This window comes from Hypanus sabinus, chromosome 2 (assembly GCF_030144855.1).
Source record: "Hypanus sabinus isolate sHypSab1 chromosome 2, sHypSab1.hap1, whole genome shotgun sequence".
NCBI classification, from domain to species: Eukaryota; Metazoa; Chordata; class Chondrichthyes; order Myliobatiformes; family Dasyatidae; genus Hypanus; species Hypanus sabinus.
In genome coordinates this window covers 174931331-174948485 of record NC_082707.1, presented here as the reverse complement: position 1 = coordinate 174948485, position 17155 = coordinate 174931331, and the positions used below count along the sequence as shown (strand labels likewise).

At 42.0% G+C, this 17155-nt stretch overlaps 1 protein-coding gene across 1 annotated transcript in view; it reads left to right on the top strand.

The window, feature by feature from the left end:
* Positions 1 to 2222: 2222 nt before the first annotated feature.
* dhrs7 (dehydrogenase/reductase (SDR family) member 7) overlaps positions 2223 to 17155 on the top strand; it is a 29960-nt gene continuing 15027 nt past the window's right edge. The window contains 3 exon segments of the mRNA XM_059990631.1: positions 2223 to 2346; positions 11605 to 11757; positions 13119 to 13225. Of these exon segments, the coding sequence (XP_059846614.1) occupies positions 2223 to 2346; positions 11605 to 11757; positions 13119 to 13225 (384 nt within the window).

Sequence of the window (17155 nt, the reverse complement as noted above, 5' to 3'; positions counted from 1 at the left end):
TAAAAGATTTATTTTTATGTAATCTTAAAGTATAACCCAGATATGGTAACAGACAATTCTTGAGGTAAATTATTTTGATAATTATTGATTTGAAATTGATTTGATAACTACTATTTTCAATGTAGTAAACCAGGGGTCGGCAACCTTTTTGCCTCTGTGGGCCAGATAGCATATTAATGAGTGGATGGTGGGCCAGACAAATGCCATAAAAACGTGAAATATGAGAATTATCCATTTAAATACATCTAGTTGTGTATAAATCAAATTAATGTATAATGCATGCTAGAAAATCATTTGTGCTTAACCAAGGATGCCAATTAGTAATCAAAGAACTTAGTTTAATTGCAATTTATTTCAATCAAGGCATCATTTGAATCTATTAAAAGGACACAATGAATCTCACCCAGAATAAGGAAAAATCTCTTGCGGGCCGGATAAGCATAAGTATCCCAATATTTGCTCGCGGGCCGGTCAAAATACATTTACGGCCTGGATCTGGCCCGCAGGTTGCCTACCCCTGATTTAGACCTTGTTCTAAATTTCTATTGCACACATTGTGCAATTTGAGTAGTACGAAGAAGATCGTACTAAGGATTGACACTGTACTGGAGTTGCAACAGAATGGAGCAGTGTTGGAACGCAGGCATATTTCCGCTTTCTGCTGAAATGTTTGTCACTGCAGCCAGAACCCACAGGCTATCCACCAGGTAAATTTACAGAAGAATGTGTGAAAGGCAAACGATTACCTTATTTAGGCCACTCTTGGCCGCCAATTTTGGATATTGGTATGGGAGATGCATTTCTTTAGATATATTACAAGTGCACTGCTGAAGGAATCTGGATAGGTATATGGACAGGAAAGGAGTGGAGGGTTATGGGCTGAGTGCGGGTAGGTTGGACTAGGTGAGATTAAGAGTTCGGCACGGACTAGGAGGGCTGAGATGGTCTGTTTCCGTGCTGTGATTGTTATATGGTTATATGGATTAAGAAGAATTATGTACATAATTTGAATAATTAAAAAAATTATTTGATGAATCCTTTCAGCAATTATTTTTTTCCCTTTTCTAATCTAGGGAGGTCAAACCTGTGGTAATGTTAAAATTGACATATTGCCCAATTGTCTAATTAATTGATCACAGTCTTGACTGATTTTTCATAATATAATTTGATGTTGCACAAGTAAGTTTATCCACTGGATAGTTTGGGAGTTCCAATTTTTTTTTATCTCTGACCACATGAGTAGTACCAGAGGATTGGATGATGGCAAATGTTGTTACATTGTTCAAATAGATAATAGGGATAATCCTGTGGAGTTATTGACCAGTGAACATTTCATCAGTGGTAGCAAACTACTGGAGTAGGGACAGGTTTTATGAGCACTTTTGAGAATCATAATCTGATTGGGGATAGTTAGCATGGCTTTGCAAGGGGCAGGTTGAGTCTAACTGAGTTTTTTGAGGAGGATACAAAACAAATTGATGAAGGTAGAGCAGTGGATGTGGATATTAGTAAGGTATTTAACAAAGCTCCCCATTTTAGGCTCCTCCAGAAAGTCATGATGCATGGGATCCATGGAAACTTGGCAGAAGGGATGTGGAGTTGGCAGAGGGCATTAATAGGTGGAACATATTCTGCATAGAATTTGTTAATTAATAGAGTTCTACAGATATCCATTCTGGGACCCTGCTCTTTGTGATTTTATAAATAACTTGGATAAGGAAATGGTGGAGTGGATTAGTAAGTTTGTAGATGAAACAAAGGTTGGAAGTGTTGATAGTGTAGAAGGTTGTCGTAGGTTACAACAGGATATAGACAAAATCAGAATTATGTTTATTATCACTATATGGTTATAGATGGAGCAGATTAAAAGTACAAATAGTAAAAATACATGCAAAGTATTGGACAAACCTTGCTTAAAAATACTGGATTGCTTTTCACTTTAAAGGATAAATCATCAACAGCTCTGAAAGCTTTTGGAACAATAGTCATTAAGTTCCAAACAGAAAAATGAGAAGAAAAAATGTTAGTAAATAGTTACGTTTGCATTCCTTACATAAATCCTGAGTTTAAGAAACCTAAGTTAATTTATACGTATTTTAGTTATCTGGTTTGTTAACACACTAACCTATCTTTTATTAACCGTACTTGTGAAAAACTAGAATTAAATTGAAAAATCATCCATTAAAGATTGGTTTAATCACTTTTTCTCAGATATTAAAGCAATGGATCTCCTGTCGGCCATGTGTTACTGTTTGGTGATTTATGTGATTATGCAATTTATTCGGTTCTTCAGAGCTGATGCAGATTTCACTTTGTTATGGGCTGAATATCTGGGAAGCAAACCAGGTAAAAACAACTTACTTCTCTTTTCTTAAATTAATTAATTCAATCCACCAACAGAACATTTTTCAGATTTGATTGAACTGCATTTTTAATAATTTATACCAATTGCCTGCACCTTTATTGATAAACTTCACACTGTTGCTCCAGTTAAGTAAATTAAATGAATATACTGAGCAATAAAGATCATGAAGGTCCAAGTCTGAATGTTTATTAATCTCAACTGAGATGAAACTCGAACAGCAGTAAGAAGAATTAGTACATCTTGAATAAGAGTTGTAAAAATTGGACAACCTTCTTGCTGTCAACATGTAGGCAAAAGGCATCTTTTATGCACATATAGCAATTGTACTGAATCTTCATGTTATATTTTCCAGCCTTTTCCCTTTTGCTTGTCAATTAAAAGCATTAATTACAAATTAGTCTTGCTAGTCAGTCACATCTGCATCATCATCCCACTCAGTAAGACCTGCTAACTCTCAACCATTCAATAGAGTGGTATGCTATGTCTTTCTATCCAGAATCATGGACTGTCCTAGCATAAATTTTATGTTAATGAGAAGCTTCAAGGAAATTGGAATACTGTGGAACAAATCAAACCAGCAAATACTGGAAATAGTTGAAGGAAAAAAAAGTTGATGTTCAGAGTCATAGAACACTACAGCACTGAAACAGGCCCTTTGGCCCATCTAGTCTGTGCTGAGCCATTGATCTGCCTAGTCCCTTCAATTTGCACCCAGATCATAGTCCTCCATACCTTTTCATCCATGTGCTTATCCAAATTTCTCTTAATTGTTGAAATCAAATCACATCTGCCACTTGTGCTGGCAGTTTGTTCCACACTCTCACCACCCTCTGAATGAATGAATGAATTGACTTTATTTCTTACATCCTTCACATACATGAGTAAAAATCTCTATGTTCTTTTCCATCTTAAGGTGCCATGTGCAATCATAGTAATTAATAATAATTTGTAATAAACAGAACAATGTAATAAAGAGTACACTCAAATCAGCAGGAGTTCATCAGTCTGATGACCTGGTGGAAGAAGCTGTCCCAGAGCCTGTTGGTCCTGGCGTTTATGCTGCGGTACCACTTTTCGGATGGTAGCAGGTGGAACAGTTTTGTGGTTGGGGTGACTCGGGTCCCCAATGATCCTTCGGGCCCTTTTTACACACCTGTCTTTGTAAATGTCCTGAATAGTGGGAAGTTCACATCTACAGATGCACTGGGCTGTCCACACCACTCTCTGCAGAGTCCTGTGATTAAGGGAGGTACAGTTCCCACACCAGGCAGTGATGCAGCCAATCAGGATGCTCTCAATTGTGCCCCTGTAGAAAGTTCTTAGGATGGTTCTTCGTCAACCATTTGAGGGGAAAGAAGCGCCGTTGTGCCTTTTTCACCGTACAGCTGGTGTGTACGTGAGGTCCTTGGTGATGTGGGTGCCAAGGAACTTGAAGCTGTTTACCCTCTTAACCCCAGATCCATTGATGTCAATAGGGGTTAGCCCATCTCCATTCTTCCTGTAATCCACAACCAGATCCTTTGTTTTTGCAACATTAAGGGAGAGGTTATTTCCTTGACACCACTATCAGAGAAATGACTTCTTCCCTGTAGGCCACCTCGTTATTGTTTGAGATAAGGCCAATCAATGTACTGTTGTCGGCCAATTTAATTAGCAGATTGCAGCTGTGGGTGGCAATACAGTCATGGGTATACAGAGAGTAAAGGAGGGGACTCAGTACACAGCCCTGAGGGGCTCCTGTATTGAAAGTCAGAGGGTTGGAGGTGAGGGAGCCCACTCTTACCACCTGCTGGCGATCTGACAGGAAGTCCAGGATCCAGCTGCACAAGGCAGGGTGAAGGCCGAGGTCTCTGAGTTTCTTGTCGAGCCTGGATGGAACTATGGTGTTGAATGCTGAACTGTGGTTCAGGAACAGCATTCTCACATAAGCATCCTTCTCCAGATGTGTAAGGACGGCATGTAGAGCAGTGGCTATTGTGTCATCTGTCGATTGGTTGTGGCGGTAGGTGAATTGTAGGGGTCTAGTGTGGGTGGTAGCAAGCTGCAGATGTAGTCCTTGACCAGCCTCTCAAAGCATTTGCTTATTATTGAGGTGAGTGGGACAGGACACCAGTCATTCAATTATGTTACCTTGGTCTTTTTTGGTACAGGGACAATGGTGGATAGTTTGAAGCAGGAGGACACTCTACACTGGGAGAGGGAGAGATTAAAAATGTCTGTAAACACACCGGCCAGTCGTGCTGCACACATCCTAAGTACTCACCCTGGGATGCCGTCCGGTCCCACAGCCTTGCGACTGTCCAATCATTGAAAACATCTGCATACCTCAGCCTCAGAGATGACCAGGTTGCAGGTTGTAGTGGTGGCTTTCCTCGGAGGCTCAGAGTTAGCGACATCAAACCGAGCGTAAAAGCGATTGATCTCATCTGGGAGAGAGGCCGCGATGTTGGCGGCACCACAACGTTTGCCTTTGAAGTCTGCAATGGTATGCAGTCACGAGAGCTATTCATTGTGAATCTTGACTCAGTCTTCTCCCTATATTGTTGTTTTGCAGCCTTGATAGCTTTGCGCAGATCATAGCTGCTTTTCTTGATCGCCAGCAATGTAAGCTTGATGTCGCGCTTTAAGTGCTGCTAGCACGGAACTATTAAGTGAAGTTCTCCTCATTTTCCCTTAAACATTTCACTTTTTAACCCATGACCTGTAGTTGCAGTTTTACCCAACCTCAGTAGAAAAAGCCTGCTTCTGTTTATCCTGTCTATACCCTTCATAATTTTATATACCTGTATCAAATTTCCCCTCAGTCTTCTACAAACCAGGGAATAAGGTCCTAACCTATTCAACCTTTCTCTAAAGGTTGTAAATATGCTCTGCATGCTTTCAAAATTATCTAATCTTTCCTGTAGGTAAGAACACTACAAATTAGACCTCACCACTAGTGTTGTATACAATTTCAACTTAACATCCCAATTCTTTTAGTCAATACATTGATTTATGAAGGTCAATCTGTGAGAAGTTTTCTTTATGACTCTACCTACTTGTGATGCCACTTTCAAGGAATTATGGATCTATATTCCAAGATCCCTTTGTTCTACCACACTCCTCACAGTGTACAGCCTACCCTAATGGCCTCCCCAAAGTACAATACCTCACACTTGTCTGCATTAAATTCCATCTACCATTTTTTCAGCTAGTCCAGATCCCTTTGCAAGCTTTGATAGTCTTCCCTGCTATCCACTACATCCCCAATCTTGGTAACATTTACTGATCAAATTCACTACGTTATCATTCAGGTTGTTGATATAGGTGACAAACAACAACAGATCTAGTACTGATCCCTGCTCACACCACTGATCACAGCCCTTCAGAGAGGCAACCTCTCTCTGACTTCTCCCATGAAGTCAATGATTAATCAGTTTACTATCTCATCTTGAATGCCAGGAGACTGAACCTTGGGATTCAAGGTTCTTTGGATTATTCTTCAACTTGTCTGCTGCAGCAACTTCTTGTCTTCTCTTAGGCCTCCTAATTTCCTTCATGAGCATTCTTTTGCATTTCTTATACTTCAGGTACCGCATTTGTTCCTGTCTTCCATACCATCTGTGCACTTCCTCCTTTTTCTTAACCAGGGCTTCAACATCTCTTGAAAATAAAGGTTCCATAAACCCTGTTATCCTTTTATTCTTATAGGAACATAGGAACCCTGGTCCCTTCAAATTCAAGTCTTCCCTTTTCCAAGTAAGCTTTGCCAGAAAACAACCCATCCTGATCCACACTTGCCAGATCCTTTCTGATACAATCAAAATTGGCCTTTCTGCAATTTAGAATCTTAACCTGAGGACTGGACCTATCCTTTTACATAATTACTTTGAAACTAATTACATTAAGATCACAGATGCAGAATGTTCCCCTACACAAATGTCTGTCACCTGTCCTGTCGCATTTCTAATAGAAGATCAAATATCACACAATCTGTAGTTGGGATATCAGTGTACTGATTAAGGAAACTTTCCTGAACACATTGAACAAACTGTTTCCCATTCAGCCCTTTTACAGTATGGGAGTCTCTGTCAATATATGGAAAGTTAAAATAACCTGCTATCACAACCTTGTGTTTCTTGCAACAGTCTTCAATTTCTCTACAAATTTGCCTCTTTAAATCCTGCAGCTGTTGGGTGGTCTATAATATAATCCTATTCTCATTCCTCAGTTATACCCTTAAAGCCTCACGAGACGAGCTCTTCAGTCTGTCCTGATTGAACACTGCTGTGAAGTTTTACTCAACTAGTAATGTCATCCTCCCCTTCCAATCCCCCCAACTCAATCATATCTAAAACAACAGAATCCTGAAACACTGAGCTGTCAGTCCTGTCTCTCCTACAACCAAGTCTCATTAATGACTACTATGTCATAATTCCCTGAGCTCACCTACCTTTCTTGCAATACTCCCTGCATTGAAATATGTGCAGCTCAGTCGTTGTTCCACAGTGCTCATTGTATGTCGGCTTAACATCTTTCTCCACAACTACTCCGTTGTCTGATCTGGCACTCAGGTTCCCATTACCCTGAAACTCTTGTCCAAACCCCCTCGTGCAGCACTAGCAAGCCTTCCCACTATGATATTAGTCTCTTCTGTACAGGTCCCACCTTCCCTGAGTCTGAAGACCTCCCACCTGCACCAACTCCTTAGCTACATGTTAAACTGCATGACCTTCTTGTTTCTGGCCTCGTTAGTACGCGGCTTGGGTAGCAATCCTGAAATCTCAACCCTGAAGGTCCTTCCTTTAACTAAGCACCTAATTCCCTGAATTCACTTTGCAGAACTTTGTCACCCATCCTATCCATGTGATTGGTACTGATGTGGATGACGACCTCTGACTGCTCACCCTCCCACTTACAAAGGCTGTGGACTCAATTTGAGATGGCCCTGACCCAGGCACCTGGGAGGCAATGAACCATTCAGGAATTTTGTTCTCATTCACATAGTCTCCTTTCTGTTTCTCTAACCAATGTCTCCCCTATCATATAGCTTGCTACTTCTCCCTTTTCTTTTGAGCCACAAACAAAGACTCGGTGTCAGAGATCTCCTTGCTAAGGTTTCTCCCTCCCTCCAACAGTATCCAAAATGGTATACTAATTATTGAGGGGAACAGTTTTGTGTTGATGACTTTGTAGATATGAAGAATGTCCACATCATCTGCTCTGTGATGAATATTATTGACTGTTGGAGAAACCTTGCTTAAAAAATACTGCTTTTTACTTTAAAAGATATATGATCTACAGATTTGAAAGCTTTTGCAAAAATAGACATGATTTCTGAACAGTGAATGAAAAGAAAAATAATGTAGCTTTGTAGCAAGGAAATCAACTGTGAATTTTTCATGAACCACAAAGAAAGATCTTTCCTGATAGCTTACTGATAACTACACAACTTGCAAGCTGCAGTAGCTGTAAGGTCTCGACAGTGCCAGTGCCACTACACTGAAATCACCAAAATTGGTAACTGTGAACAGACTTGTTTGCTTCTGCGTCATAAAGCATCAGATTTAGTTTGATACTAATGACTAGAAAATTCAGTAAAATAACTACAAACACAGGAACACATTCCTGGAGTGGGAACTTTATTACTCTTGTGGAAAAAATAGAAAATAGAAAAAGAAACTATTCTCAGGCATCTGAAATTCTAAATCCAACAGAACATTTCTTAACTAAAACCTTGAATCTGGGAGGCAACTTACAAAACCAAAGTGACACTTCTAGATTAATTTGTCCTGTTAAGACCATGAATTGCCTAGGTAATCAGTGCTTGCTAGAAGGAACTCCTTAACTGGGATTTTGATTTTTGTTGCTTGACTTGATCCCAAACCAAACTTGCCCGTCTGCCTGTGACTGGCAAGAAGTCAAAAAGACAAATAGAAAAACAAAAAAAAACTTTGTTGCAGATTGTACTATTTTAATTTTACTTTACCTTAGTTTTGAAACTTGGCAGAGAAATCTTCAGTCACAACTGCATCTCCCAAGTGTGGATAAAAAAAGAGACCAGATGCTTCAAAGGTGTGACCATTTTTTAAGGAGCTGACAAATCCAATTACAGAGAGGCCTGCCTGCTTTGGAATAAGCAATAACATTTCAAGCCTTCTTCACCACCACCCCCCCCCACCCCATAACTCGGTTCCCTTTGTGGATTGAAACTTCTGTGTACATTCCTTTTTGGACTAATCGAGATATACCGCCTGGATTTAGTCACATGGCTAGAAATCTTTTCAGGTGATGAACTGTTTTGAGAGTGTTATGTCCGCAGCCCCCTCCTTTGTGAGAATCACAAGAGCACTAGTTGAGGGGGGGGGGGTCAGTAGACCCAGGAAGTGGGAGAGAGAGAGAGGGAGAGACGTGCCGAATACCGCGTTCCACCGCGATGCAAAATAAGGCGACATTGACTATTGTCTCATGGAGACCACGTGTAAGCCCTTGGGCAAAGTGGGCTGGTTGAGAGAGAGATTGCATCATCCCAACCTGATTGACATCTGAGACCCCGTGAGGAAGTATAAAGGAGGGTCTGGGGGGAACAACCCCTTCAGACGCACCAGAAGACATGCTAGCGATCCCGTAGTAGTGGGAAGCCATTTTGAAGGAAGCCACGTGCGTTAGATTCTGGGCCTGGAGTCTGTGGCTGGAATCACGGAAAACCGCTTTTAGCTAACAACGGGGAAGCCCGCTCCCCTGATTCAACAGATTTGCTTCATAAAGACCCGGGCAAGTTTTCGTTTCTCACCAATCTCTCTCTCTCTCCAACAAGTGAAAACCCAGCCCCCCCCCCCCCCCCCCCGCTGAAAGCCAGAAGCCTGCAGGAATTTGAGTGACTTTTATATTTCCATCGGACACTATATTATCCCCCAGACAAACGATTGAGCTGTTTCTTATCGATGGTTATTATTAGACCCGCGCTTTTAGATTAAGTAGTGACTACGTATATTATCTGAATGTTTGTATTAATCTTACGTTTGTGCCCCTTTCATAAATAAAGACTTTTAAAAATAGTACCATCAGACTTCAGCGGACCTCTCTATCTTTGCTGGTAAGTGATCCAGTTATGGGATTTCGTAACAAGAGTTTGGTGGTGAAACACATCATTGCCTCCTTAGAGGCAACTTGGATCCACTCCAATTTACCTACCATCACAACAGGTCCACAGCAAATGCCATTCACTAGTTCTTCACTCAACCCTAGGACACCTAGACAGCGAAGCCATAGGATGCTTTTTATTGATTGCAGCTTGACATTCAATACGATCATCCCCGTAAAACTAATTAATAAGCTTCAAGACCATGGCTTCAATACATGGAAAACCTACAGCACAATACAGGCCCTTCAGCACACAAAGCTGTGCCAAACATGTCCTTACCTTAGAACTACCTAGGCTTTCCCATAGCCCTTTATTTTCTAAGCTCCATGTATCCATCCAGGAGTCTCTTAAAAGACCCCATCATTTCCGCCTCCACCACCACTGCCAGCAGCCCATTCCATGCACTCACCATTCTCTGCATAAAAAAACTTACCCCTGACATCTCCTCTGTACCTACTTCCAAGCACATTAAAACTATGCCCTCTCATGCTATCCATACCTAGCACGAGGTTTGCTAAGATTCAGCAAAACATTCTAAACCTTGAAATGTGGGATGGAGAGTATATTGACTTCAGCATCATGGCCTGGAATGGAAATGCCAATGCCCTTAAATGGAAAAATAGTGGATAGGGCCAGTCCATCACGGGTAAAGCCCTCCCCACCATTGAGCAGATCTACAATGAGCGCTGTCCCAGTGAAGCAGCATCCATCATCAAGGACTCCCACCAACCAGGCCATCCTCTCCTCCTGCTGCTGCCATCAGAAGGTACAGGAGTCTCAGGACTCTCACCACCAGGTTCAGGAACAGTTTTTACTCCCATGCATCAGACTCTTGAACCAGTGAGATCATTGAACTAGTTCCCGCATCTCGGGACTCTAAGTACTCTATGTCATGTTCTTAATATTTATTGTTTGTTTATTTATTTTATATTTGCACAGTTTGTTGTCTTTTCTATATTGGTTGTTTGTCTGCCCTATTGGGTTCAGTCTTCCATTGATATTATAGCTGTCGGACATACTGAGCAAACGAACCCCAAGGTTGTATGTTGTGACATATATGTACTTTGATAATAAATTAACTTTGAACTGAACTGTATGAGAATTTCCACTGAGCAGTAGGAATAGAAAAATGAGGCACTGCGAGACTAAAGCAGCCAATAAAATCATCAGAAATCATCTAAATATACTATAGACAATCTTATTTTTTTTCAATAGATTTATATTTGGAGTTCTGTTTCCAGTATTGCTGAATGCTAAGTTTAACCCATTGTAAAAGAAGTATTTCAAATTGTTTGGAAGCCACAAGAAAGATAGTTATTTTCATTTGAGAAACACTAAAAGAACACATTTGTAATGGTGTTTAGGGGAAAGAGGTGATTAAAAGAGAAAAACACAAAAAGATGTCTCTTATTGAATCAAACAGTGCAGAAACAGACTCTTTTGGCCCACTGAGTCCAAGTTGTCCATCAAGTATCTGTCTACACTAGTCACATTTTATTCTCCCTGCAGAGGTTGGGGCTGCAATCTTTTCAATCCTCTCTGGCTACTGGAGTTGTGCCAAACGACTGGAGAATAGCTATTGGTATTAAAAATGAGGAGGAGAAGAAGAGGTAAAACAAATAATTACAAACTAGTTGGTTTGACTCAGTGATGGACAAGTTGTGGAAACCATTCAGAGATTAAAATGTTCAGGATTGTTTTGTCTGGAACAGAGAAAGCTAAAGGGAGCCTTTCAGTGTATTTAATGAGGGGCAGTGAGAAAGAAAAATTTCCCTCAGCAGAGTGATGAAGAGACAAAGGGCATAGATTTAAAATATTTCGTAAAATGATTTAAAAGAGAGATGAGGAATTGTATTTTTTTTGACAGACACAATGGGAGATTTCTTGTAGATTTTTTTTAAACACTTATGTAAACTGGCAGGGATTTTGATGACATATTTGAAAACTGGCAAAGATGGTGGAGACCTGATGTAATGGATTTCTCCCCAATTTTCCAATCAAGAACACACATTCAAGATCCGGGCTAGCTTGAGGCATGTAATTATTAATGAATGAAACATATTAATAATTTGTTAATTGTTTTGAAATGTAATAGCATCAATTTAATTTCTGACAGAAACCAAACTCTGTAAGAAAGTTGTATGGATAACAGGAGCCTCGACTGGAATTGGAGAGGAGTTAGCATACCAACTTGCAAAATTAGGGGCTTCACTAGAACTCTCTTCAAGGAGAGAAGCTGAACTGCAACAAGTTAAACAAAACTGCCTTGGTAAGAAAAAGTGTTTTGAATAATGATTGATATAAATTAATGGAAGAACACTTGGAAAATTAAGTTGTAAATTAATGTAGTAATGTGTTTTGCCAGCAGGTCACTTAGCCAAATATTACTAGAAGGAAAAATACTGGAATCTATTAAGTGGTAATAGGCACTAAGCAAAATAATAATAGGATTGGACAAAGGGCATGGTTTTAATGAAGAAAAACCATGTTTGATAAATATGTTGGAATTTTTGATATTTTAAGGCTAAACTAGATAAGTGTTATATTTTGACTTGTGGAAAGCCTATGATGAGGTATCATGCATGAGATTATTAAAAGGTCATAGTATATGGTATTGAGCTAAGATAACTGAAAAGACTGAAGATAATAGGGATAATGGGTCATTTCTAGATTACGGATGGTAACCAGTGAGCTGCCTCGTGGATTGTGTTCATAATCTGTAAAACTGATTTGAGTGAGGGGACCAGTGTAATCTATCCAGATCTTCTCATATGAAATGCAAGTGGATGTCAGGAGAATGCAAAAAAGGCCTGGGGGGAGGGGGAAGATAGATATAGATATGCTAAGTGGAAGGACAAGGATATGCCAAATGAAGATGGAAAATATGAAGTCACCCAATTTGATGGGGGGGGGGGGAAGGGGATGTATTTTTTAAAAAGATTGTGGAATAGATTGATTTTAAAGAGATTGAAAGCTGCATGTGTTTAGGGTGCTCTTTATCTGAAGCACTGAGAACAAGCAATATACATTATTTTGGAGGTCTAGCAAGCATTCAGGGATCAAGTGGTACTTTGGCCTATTATATAATGCACTGTTGAGTATTACACATAGGCCTGGTCTATTCTCCAAGGAGAATATGCTTGCAGTGGAGGTTATAGAAAAGATTCACAAGATTAATCCTTTGGGTTTGTTCTAGGCTGAGAGATTAGGTGCACTCACTCAGGTTTAGAAAGATGAGAGGTGACAGAGCTATATAGACTTAAAAAAAGATATTAAGGGATCAAGAAACTAGCACTTAGGTGAAAGTGCAGCTTGAACGGGTGGAATCGTGGCATATGGATGACCAACCCCACCTATTTCTTGTGTTCTAATGTAAATAAAAAGAATGCTGCTCTGAACACCACCCCAGCTATCCTCACTATCTTCCAGTTCAATTGAAAGATCAATGCATCAGGCTGCAAGCGACTGCAGATGCTGGAATCTGCAGCAACGATCTGCTGTGCTCCACGAGCATGATAAATTGAATTTCTTTCTGTCTTTCTGGGTTTGGCCTTATCTTTTAGACGTGGTTTATTACTTTATGATTGTTTTAATATTTTTATGTGACTATATATACGTTTCATTTTGTAGATTGTAGTGGATTACAAGAGGAGGATATTCTTGTTTTGTCACTAGACCTGAATGAATACAGTACCCATGAGGCTGCAACAAAAAGAGTTATCCAGCAATTTGGTAAAGTATGTTCCTTAATTATTATCTGTTATTAAATTATAGAGTTGTCATCCCTTCTTAAGTGATTCATAAAGAGTAGAATGGGAAATGTTTCTTTATTTTAAAAAGAAGTCCAATCTGACTGGAAAGTTACTTCAACGTCTAATGTATCATACACAAGTGCTATGGAGAGGAATAAAGAGCTTATGTGTTGGGCCAAGACCCTTCATCGAGACGTAAAAGGAAGCTAGTATAAGAAGGTGGGGAGGGGAAGGAGTACAAGCTAGAAGGTGAGGAGGAAAGTAGGTGGATGGGGGAAGGTAGGTGAAGTGAGAAGCTGGGAGGTGATGGGTGGAAAAGGTAAAGGGCTGAAGAAAAAAGAATCTGATAGGAGAGGAGAGTGGGTCATGGGGGAAAGGGAAGGAGGGAGGGCACTAGAGGGAGGTGATACATAGGTGAGGAGAAGAGAAGGGGTAAGAGGGGAGCCAGAATGGGAGGAGGGGAGGGAGGGAAAAATACCAGAAGGTAGAGAAATCAGTGTTCATGCCATCAAGTTGGAGGCTATCCAGATGGAATATGAAATGTTGCTCCTTCAACTTGAGTAGAAGAGGTTGTGAACTGACATGTTGTAATGGGAAGGGACTGTGGAATTAAAATGGTTAGTCACTGGGAAATCCTGTCAAGCACCTTAGCTCCATCTACAACGAGCAGGATTTTCTGATTCCAACCATTTTAATTTGATTGTTAGACAGCAGATTCTACTTTGATTTAGCATCTCCAACTACCTTGTGGGCATTGTTTCCCAACAAAGCAACAGGGACCATAATAAAAAGAATACCCTGCCACTATTTTTCAGCATTGTGGTACAGCCACCTGGTTTTTCTTCTTTTGGTGAAACTAAGATAAGGTTTTAAAGTCACAGACACATTTTTCAACATGTAAAGATATTGAAGACAATTGGAATGTCCATAACTGTTCACAGACTTCTGCAATTTATTTTATACCAAAGCAATTGATACCTCCACACCATTGCAATATAAAACTGAGCCTTAAAAGTTGATCAGGCTTTTAACGTTTAGGCATTAGACAATGGCATTTATCTTCAGAGACCAACTATCATTCAACATCCTGTGAAGAAGTACTGAGATAAAAATAAAATTTTATAGCCCCATTAATATACACTGAAAAATCTTTCATATCTTTCCATTATTTTGAATATTTTCCATTCAAATTTATCTGCCTTTAAAATTGAGATACAGTACATTATGTATGATTCTCCATAAAGGACAAATGACTCATAATCTGAAAATCTAAACAAACTACTTGCAGCTTTGGGGGAAGCAAAGTTGATGTTCTATGCTTAAGTTTTCATGAGAACTTAAGAAAACGGAAACTAATAAGGACATGAACCACTTGTACAATGTACTGTGTATGTTAATCAAAATGGCTTCTTTGTTTTGTTAAGAGTAGGAATGCTTCTTTGTATGATAAGTGCTTTCTCTCGCGGTTGTTTAGCTTTAGACTTGCTGATATCGGGATTGTATTCATTTGTTAACCAATGGGGAATGTTATTTTGTCTTGAGAGGCTGGGAGCTTGGGGGTTTTCGCGGTCTTTTCAGGGGAGTTGGCAAGAAGACGCCGAGGAAGGAGCGCTGCTCAGTCGACCACCAGGGTGGTCCCAGGTGCAAGGACATGGAGGTTGGAGGAAAGTGACGAGGGGTCGAATGGTTCGATGGTTGAGCTCCAACGATGTGCACTAAACTTTCTGAACTTTGATAAGTTGGCACCTTTTACGTTATTTTCTTTTCCTTCATATATATTGTATTGCATAGTATTCTTTTAGTTTGAGTAAAATCTTTAAAGTGTATTCCGTAACGGTATCTGGTGTGAGTTTGATATTGTGTGTGAGCGCGAGGCTTAAACTTGATTCTCACAGCACCTGCATGTACGGGAGGTGGAGTTGGTGAGTGGCTGGATCTCCTTTTCCCCTAGACATATACCAGCCTGTTGGGTAAGTGTTACATTTGCAGGGGCTTGTCCGGGATTGGATTGTCAGGGGCTGTGGAATCGCGCAGGCAGCAGTGCAGAGATGGACAGAGATAAGATAGTTAACTGGTGCGAGTTGGAAGATGTACCGGTGCAGTATGCCTGTGTAGTGAGTGGATTTTCAAGTTTCGGGAGACGCGTTAGTGCAGGGGTAAAGTTTGGTAAAAGGTATGGGGCAGGTAGAATTGGCAGCTAGATGGTGTGGTAAAGAGGTAGAGTCCAGCTGGGTGTTGGTTCGTATGAGTGCTGACGTCATGATGTTGGAACTGCCAGCAATGGTCAGTGTTCCGGGGGAGGCGGGGCCGTGGGGACTCCACACCCTCTCCAAGGATGACAAGATACCAGAGGAGGAGCTAGAGCTAGAGGTGGCCCCCAGAGAGGTGCCCATCACTAGTAAAGGGAGGTGGGAGGAGGAAGGCATGACTAGACCCCGCCCCCAGGTAGGGTGGAAGCCTCAGAGCTGGCAGCCACACTTAACTCCCTGGTGGGAGTGGCTGAGAGGCCACAGCTGAAGCTGGGGGTGTTCTCCGGAGCCAAGCCTACTCCAGACAGGGAGGTGGACTATGAAACCTGGATCGAGCATATGTCTTTGATGTTAGAGGAGTGGCCAGGCTCGGAGGAGGAGAAGAGGCAGCGATTCGTGGGAAGTTTGAGGGGTTCGGCAGCCAAAACCGTCCGGGAGTTGAAAGCTGAGAAGCCTGGGGCCTCAGTGGAGGAATGCCTAGAAGTTTTGGAGGGAGCGTTTGGGTTGTCAGGGGAACCCTGGCTACTTTCAGCAGAGTTCCAACGCCTGGAACAATGGAGAGGGGAAAAGCTCTCCGAGTACATATTTCGGATGGAGGGGATTCTTATGGAGTTGCAGCGCTGGGGGGTAGGGGGTAGTGAAGGCACCTGACGTGACTAGTGTGAGGATGAGTGGCTGTCTGGAGGAGGACAAGGTGGTGTGGCCTATCCGTCAGGCTTATAGAAAGGGTCCCCCTCTATCATTCGGGCAACTGATTAGAGAGGTGCGGGAGGAAGAGAGAGCGTTGGGGCGGGAAAGGGGCTCAGGCCATCAGGAGCGACCCTCAGCGATACAGGAAGTGGTGGCTGGGTGGAGGACTGAAAACCCGCAGGGGAGTAGGGGCTCCCCCTCTGGAGGGGAAAGACAGGGAAGGTACCCACTCCCGGGGGCGGCCTGTGCAGTGGGTTGGGAGCGGGGGCTGTCCTGGGAGAGGAGGGGCGGCGGGCAGCGTGTGCTTTAATTGTGGGAAAGATGGGCATTTCAGGCGGGACTGTGGGCGGCCGAGGGTATGCTATAGCTGTGGAGAGGAGGGACACTTTCGGTGGGATTGTGAGAGACAAGGAGTCCCGCGGAGGGCAAGCCCCCCGCGACTAAGAAGGGAGAGGTGTCGGGAAACCTAGGAGAGGCTCAGTGAGGGAACGGACTGGAGCCTGTGGAAGAACACGTTCCCAGAGATCAGCCAGGGGACCACCGGGTGCCCATGCCTTTATTCTGGATGGGCTGGTAGGACCAGTGTGGGTCTACGGATAGAGGGAGTTTACACAAAAGCCATTCTTGATATGGGATCGCAGGTGACCTTATTGTATTGGTCATTCTACAACCAATATCTAAAGCATTTGCCCGTAACCCCATTTGATGCCCTGCAGATTTGGGGTGTGAGCGAGGGTGATTACCCGTACGATGGGTACCAATCGGTGAGATTGGAGTTCTCGGAGGGCGATGTGGGAGTGTCTGAAGCTATTGAAACGTTGGTGTTCGTGTGTCCTGACCCGGTGGAAACTGGTGGTGCTGCCCTCCTGGTGGGGACTAACTCCCCCGTTGTGCGACGGCTCCTGGGAGCTTGTAAGGAGAAAGGGGGGGGAGCACTTTCTGGAAACCCTCTTGGTGCATCCAGTGTTTCAAGCGG